General features: G+C 41.4%; 1 protein-coding gene across 2 annotated transcripts in view; it reads left to right on the forward strand.

Annotated features, from left to right (window-relative positions):
* Positions 1 to 740: 740 nt before the first annotated feature.
* Positions 741 to 7,500, forward strand: part of LOC101853711 (CCR4-NOT transcription complex subunit 11) — a gene marked incomplete at its 5' end in the record, with an annotated part of 10,817 nt that continues 4,057 nt past the window's right edge. Inside the window, 6 exon segments of one of the 2 annotated variants that reach the window (XM_013085112.1) lie at positions 741 to 849; positions 1,595 to 1,729; positions 2,230 to 2,346; positions 3,475 to 3,644; positions 4,304 to 4,472; positions 6,095 to 6,301. In XM_013085112.1, the coding sequence (XP_012940566.1) occupies positions 741 to 849; positions 1,595 to 1,729; positions 2,230 to 2,346; positions 3,475 to 3,644; positions 4,304 to 4,472; positions 6,095 to 6,301 (907 nt within the window). 2 annotated transcript variants of the gene reach the window in all.

Raw genomic sequence — 7,500 nt, forward strand, 5'->3', positions numbered from 1 at the left:
GGCGTTCTAGAGAGCCCAGCTCTTTCATGGCATGCTCAAGGGTCACTTGTCAGTTTGGCAAGCAGTGATCACGACTTCACACCTGAGTTCTGAGTGCTACACTAGCCTCTCTCTGAAATGGCATGAGTTGGGTTTAATAATTGAAGTTATCCATTGCCACCTGTGCTTGCATTTCATAGGACCACTCTTGGAGTAATAGAAAATAGAAATGATTGAACGTTGTTTTCTTTTCCCAACCCATTGATGTTAAATAGAATCAACCAAGACCAGTGCCATCCCTCCATCTACTTGTCAACGATTCAAAGAACCTTTTTTCTTGACTGGTCAGGGGTGCAGGTAGTGGCCAAATTAAATTCACCACTGGAGCACTTTCACAAGCTGTGGTGAGATTTCACACCTACATTACTCTAACCATCTTCACTGGTCAGAGCTTATGGGGTAACTGCCACCCCTAAACCACACACCTCTCACCCGCTCCCACCTAGCTATAATAGAGTATACACTACTCAGACTCTCTCTCAGACATGCATGCATACTACCTGCATATATATTTTTTAAAGCTAACCTCTCTCTATATATAGGTCTCTTCTTGGGCATCAGCATCATCTACCATTATTTAATTTTGATCAAGGGATGTCAACAGGTAGGAGCTGAGTTGAGCCCATTGAAATCTGCCTAAAAGAATCTGGTCTGTTGTTTGATGATGAGAATGTCTTTAAAAAAAGTCTTTTTCTCCACAGCGTATTGTCGGAGGATGCCACCCAGGCCCAGACATTTGAGAGTTTGGCCAACACGTTCCACCATTACTTCACAAACAAGCAGGATAATTTCAAAGTGGGACAAGCCATTGTAAGTGTGCTTTGATTGTCGGCACTAGGGATGGGCAGAATACATTAGTCTCCGTCTAAGATCCCGGTGCTGGGGAGCAAGGAAAATGCAGGATCCAAGGCGAACGGGATCTTACCCGACACACCAATGGAAAAATCTACGGGGACCCATGTTAAGGCTCACAGCCGGTAAAATGGTCTCCCTTTTACTCTAAAATGAATTGACGTGACCCCTTGGTGGTTTTATGATATACGGCGAGCAAAGAGTGGTCAACCTTGATGACCTGTCACAGTGGCATAAGGCATGTCATTATCCCATCGTGAGTCTCAAAATCTACACTTATCCAGTTGCCCCTCCCCTTTACCTGTCAAAAATGTTAGCTTTCCATCACTGACCGAGTTCCCCCGCCTTTTTTCGTTACACACTATTACATTGTGACCACATCAATTAAAATTCAGTCTGTCTCACAAATTAGGGAGTAGAGACAACTGTTGCTATGGTTAGGGAAGAGTTCACAGTTCAATATGATCCGGCTTGGAGCTAACTTGTAGGTCCTACCCACCCAAAGTGTGATGTAAGTTTAGGTGGAGAGCTTGGATATGAGTGCGATGTTTGGGGGAAATAAATGCATCGGCCAGTTCACACTTTTATTACTTCATTACTTCACATAAAAAAGAGTAGCAATTACTTTGTTTTTTTTAGAAATTGAAATGGAGATAAAGCAGTTTTGTAATTTAGTTCACTTAATAGATTTTTTTTTCTTCAGGTGTTGTTGTTACAGCATCGTGACTTGCTGCCCCACCCCGCTCAGAAGTTGGCGGCCATCTTTATTCTGTATGAAATGTACAAGTCGGACGCTGTTGCTGCCAACCCTTTTGCTACCGTATTCCTCAACTTGCTTGTAAGTTTCGACTGGTTAGATTCCTTGATAATAATATTGTCTCTGGTATTCATTTTCATTGTTATTATTTAATAGTCTAGTGTAAGGAGCGGGGATATTATAGCAGTCAAAATGTTTCCAAACATTACATGCTGGGGACATCTCTCACTTGGTGGTCATTATGAGAGGTAGTTATATCTGACAGAGTGATGCTTTCTGAAATAGTGTTCATATAATTATACGATGTCACATCATATGTTTTGTTTATGGAGGGGTTATACTAGACCGCAAAGTTAATGATAATGTGGTATTGGCTTGTCCTCATTCTGATTGCAGATAACGTACTCTTTGAACTTTGAGGTAACCTCTTGTCATGGACTTGGGCGAAATATTTTTGGTTTAAAGATTTGAGTGAGGACAATGTCATCAGTTCTATTTTAAAAATCTGTTCTGTGTACACACTTTCATGTAGATTCTGTTAAAGTTTCTTGTTGATGTTAAATGTTCCTCTTTCTTTGCAGCAAGATCCTTCAGAGAGGAAAGAACAGAATCCCTACGACATGCATTCGACCATTCCTCCCGTCTCTGCTCCAGAGAGATATTTCCTGTCAAATTTGATCTCTGGAACGTCTAAAGAGGTAGGAAAATTGGAATATATAGTGACCGATGAATGCTGATCATTGGCTGCCTTTTGGGAGAGATATGTTGTAGTGGAATGGGACGAAAAATGCACTGTGCGATTTTCTCGTACAGGGCTCAAAAGGTGTCAGAGACTACTTTGATCAAAATCCTGTTGCTGACGTTTTCTTCTAGTTTAATGTCTTGAGCTTTGGTTGAGATACATTTTTCACAGAAGTATGTTTTGAATTCAGAAAAAAAAATTTGAAAAAGGAAATTTGAATCTTGTGAGGGTAGATAAGCGAGTGGCATTTTTTTTGGGAGCGTCCCGAGTGAAGATCAGTACGCATGTTGTTCCTCTTTTTGACAGCATATGAATATTTCATCTTGCAGAGTATTGAGTAAAAGTAAAATAATGGTTTAAACTGCTGATGAAATTTTATTGTTTTCTTTATTGTCCAGGATTAGGGCTTCTGCTGTCTTTACTTTACGTGTAGTGGAATTGAAGTTTGTAATTTTGAGTTTATGAAAATGAATTGTTTTCTTCTGTAAAGAGAAATACATCAACAGAATAACATGTTTGTTTGGAGCTGGGAAGAAGTAGAACATATTAACTGAAAGTATGGAGGGAAAGAAGAGAAGTAGGACCTACCAGTGGTGCCCTCCAACCACCAACAATGAAAATGCAGGGGAAGAGTGATAATTATCTTCACATTGCCCAAACTCAAGGTAATTTCTAATGAGTATTGGGCGTGGGATATAGGTGGGGCTAACTTTACCTGAGAACGCATTTGAAATGCTTACCATCCTTTTGTTTTTGTTTGAAATGTTCTTAGTGTTGTAGTAGAGTAGTTATAGATATATTTTGATAATCTTTAATATAGGTGTTATGTACACTTCTATCCGCACAATGTAGATCACATAAAAGGCGGGCTTCGACCCTCCCTGTCAGGGCCAACCTGGGTTGAAAGGGAAACAACATTCCAGCGGAGAGACTGAGATACTCCATAAAAATTCTCTCCTCTCCGGAATTGAATTTGGGTTTCCTGCAAGAGACAGCAAAGCGCTTAACCACAACACCTCAGATACTGGTGTAGATAATCTTTGAAAAAAACATGTACTCAAAAAATGTCTTTGTTGCTCGTCAGATGTTGAAGAATACAGCTGCTCAGATCCTCCACATGGATGTGTCGGGGAAAGCCCCGGTGGACATCAGCCAGACACAGCTGTTTATCGTGCAGAGACAGTCGGAGATGCCACACACCAGTAAAATGGCCATGAGCTGCGTTGTAGCTGACCCGGAAACAAAACCTACCAGGTCAGTGGGAAAAATGGCGGTTATCCATGATGTTATGCTCAAAGCATGTACAGAATGGTGCTCGCTTATATATGGTGTTATGCTCAAACTGTGTACAGTCTGGCAGGCACACAGGAAACACGTACATAGCCAACATGCACAAAGCGAGCAGATTTTCAGGTCCCAAATTTTTTTTCTTATGTATATATTCTTTTGTATTTAGAACATTTGTATTAATAAAATAAAAAGATTTCTGCGTTCTGCCAATTTTGTTGTGTGTATGCTAGATTGTAGCTGGTTTAAAAAAAAAATCTTTCAGCCTACAAAAAATAATCCTGCTATTTAAATGAAGAGAGAAGCCCACAGTATTTATGTACTGTTTGAAGTAAATGATGACATCGGATTTTTATTATTGAGGACTGGCTGATCAACCTCAGTATTAGTTTTTAGAACCAAAAAGTTTGGCTTATTTCTTTTAGTTACATGATTTGGGGGGGAATGCTGAATTGGCACTACTGATCACATTCATAGCACTTGTACTGTATAATATTATAATCTCATCCTGTGTTTTACATTGCCTTCTTTATTCCGAGCACCAATATTGAAGACAAAGTAAAACACACCTGTAACAGTTTTTTATTCGGCATACATGTAAATGTGTCATTTTGTGAGAAATGCAGGCCTCTTAATTTCAGCTTTGAACAATTTGGGAAACCCAACAAGATCAATCCAGATATTCAGAGACAGACGGTGGAGTCTTTGCTGACCGGTCCGAAGTGTGCCGTGGACCACACACTCAGGCCTGAGTTTCTACGACTGGCACCACCCCTCCACATAGCAGAGGATGAGGTTTGTCCTTGCTCTATTGAGATCTTCGGGAGGCATAGGAAATTGCAGAGGGGGGGGGGAGATTGCATGCAATTTAAATCTCACGTTTTACTAGGAATAGTAACGGGTGTCACCCCGTAGTTGGTCCTGCTCTCAGTGGAGACCAAGAGAAGGGACAATGCTGATGCTGTAAACACATGCAATGACACAAGCAGAGATGTTACATGTTTACTAAGAGCTCACACTGCAGATTTAAAGAGCTGTTGTTACCATTTCGTGAGCTGAGCACTCAAGATTCCTACTTTTGGGAGGTTTTGTCACAGCTGTCAAGACTGTTGAAAAATTTTCTCCTACATACCCAAAATGATTACAGTTAATGCTTGTGTTCCATACAATTTTAGTTTCATTTTGATTACCTTTGTAGGGAGGTTTTTAAAATTCTTTATTGAGCGTGCCCACCTGTCTGCTGGGATGCTGTACCCCCCACTTCAGCCTGGGTTGGCCCTGACAGGTCGGTTGAGGAACCTGCCTCTTATAATGATGTTAATTATGTCAATATGGGAGCAAAACATTTGCAATTACAGTTGAACCTTCCTCACCTGTTAAAGATAATCTTCTGTACAAATGATCTCTTCCCTTTTGCGTTTTAAAAATATTATGATTGCACTGTTCAAGATGTTCACTTGTCTGACACTTTTTTCCTCAATAATGGATGGCTGTCATGGAAAATCTTGACTGTATGTGTCACATCGCGGTGGAATCAGGTGGTTTTTGGGCATGTGGGGTTACTGGTATCGTCTTAAGACTTGTTCACTTTTCATGATTTCGATGAGAAAAAAAAATACCCCCCTGTCTCGAATATAAGTCGAGATATTTGCTATTGAAGGATGTGGGGGTAGCCCAGTTTCAAAATTAAAATATGCAAGAAAATGGCCGCCAAAGTTTGGTGAATTCCATAGATTGAGAATCCTTAGAAACTGAACATTTACATTTTTGTGCCTTTAATCATCGTTTTTCTGTAAGACCCACACAGAAATGTGTTTTTAAATGGACAAAGAAGGCGCTGAGCCAGACAACAAAAAAGAAATGTGATATAGATGATCAAACTGCCGAAAAAATGCAGATTCCTTCGATTTCATTATTTTGATGAGCGCCTGACTTCATCATGATGCCTCACATATATTTGTTTTAGAGAAAGTAAACATTTTGCTTCCCCCCGGGGCTGTGCCACTGACTGTAGTGTCTCTAGGCCATTCCCAAAGGGGGGACATTTCTCGTTCAAGCACAGAAGAATTTTAAATGGGCTGATTCATGTCACGCTCATAACTGCCTGATCTTCAACAGGGAACTGCTGCTTTTTCTTTCCTGATCCTTACTATTGTCATTTTCCTCTGCTTCTTTTGTATGTTTGTCACTTTCTTGTGACCTGCTATTCCGGGGTGCCTTGATAGTTGAAGTAGACCTTGTGCTGTTGAAGCTAGAGAGGTGAGCAGAGTAAGTCTGATTCCCTGTAAAGACTTCTCTGTTGACATCCACCCCTTGGTGCTCATATGACCTAATGCAGTTGCGAGGGCCGTAAAACTCTCTACTATATAAAAAACAAAAACATTTTGCCCCCCCCCCCCCCGGCTGGTCATTTCCAGATGGTGTGGATGATGCCAACGGACACTGAATTCAACGTGGCATGGGACACGACCATGTGTATGAACACGTCCACGGTGGTGGAGGTTCGACGCCTCATGGCCAAGGCTTTCAAGAGTGTGCTCAGCCCTCAGCAGCAGCAGCAAATCAAGACGGAGCTGGACACAGACAGCAAGCTTGTCTACAGTATAGGACTGTCTCCAGCAAAGGTATGGAAACTCCCCAAGTTCTCTCTCTCTCTCTCTCTCTCTCTCTCTCTCTCTCTCTCTCTCTCTCTCTCTCTCTCTCTCTCTCTCTCTCTCTCTGTTTCTCTCTTATCTCTCTCTCTCTCTCTCTGTCTCTCTCTCCAATGCTTCCACTTTCGTATTTTTACGGAAATCCGTACTTTCTGCCAGTTCCATACTTGTTCCTCCATCATTATCTACTCCCTCCGTAAAAAAAACTGCGACAGCGCAGGACTGCCGAAATGCCGTACTCACCTTCGTGTCGTCTTGTATAAGTTACGGATATTTACGGTAATTCTCTCGGCCACAAGTTAAAATTATAGAAACCTGCCAGATTGCACATTTCCTGCAATCGGCCATTATTCCGCTATGTCCCACACATTCATTGCGGGTTGGTCGGCAGTGCATTTTTTACCTGCAGATGGATCAAAATCTGGCGAAACTTTTGTGCCAATTTCCTCCTTTTTATCATTCACTCGTTCCTTCTGTCTATCTTCGGATTGTTGCCGCGGCTGGGAAATCTGCGCGTTGATCAAGTAAATTGACTTGTGATCTTAGACAGAAAATTACTGTCAGAAAGAAACTTTTTTTTACAAATTTGTCTAGATCTAGAGTTAATGCGAAGATTCTACGGCACGTGAACGCAATAAGGGCCGCGATGAAAGAAATATATGCTGATACGGGGGTGCCCGCTATGGATGGGATCGACCGATCATGCTATTCGCCCGACTTGGTCGCCTCAAAAACAAATGTGTTTGTTTTCAGTTTCAGGCGATTGGCCCGATCCAGCCGTAGGTAAAATAAAAAATAATTTGAAGTGGTGTTCCGAGGTTGTGACAGGCGACATTCAGACGTGAAAATTGAGAACAAATTTGGGTATACGCTGTGAAACTGTATTTTGAAGGTACATCTATTCATTATTCCCAGGTTTGCCTGCTATCAATGGTGCAACGACAAATTAATTGAATTATAGTAGCAATGAAAGGGGAACCTGCTTTTAAACATTGCCTGCAATGGACAGATATGTTGGTGAAGAAATCAAACAAGACAAGATGTTGGTGAAAAAATAAATGTTATGGGCTGTAGGCCATCTCTTCAAACAGGCTCCCAAATGCCATTTTCAACCCTCTAAAAGCTCTAAATTTCAATTTCTTCGCCCCCTGAACCCCGACCGGGACGCTGTC

Source organism: Aplysia californica, unplaced genomic scaffold (assembly GCF_000002075.1).
Source record: "Aplysia californica isolate F4 #8 unplaced genomic scaffold, AplCal3.0 scaffold00345, whole genome shotgun sequence".
Lineage (NCBI taxonomy): Eukaryota > Metazoa > Mollusca > Gastropoda > Aplysiida > Aplysiidae > Aplysia > Aplysia californica.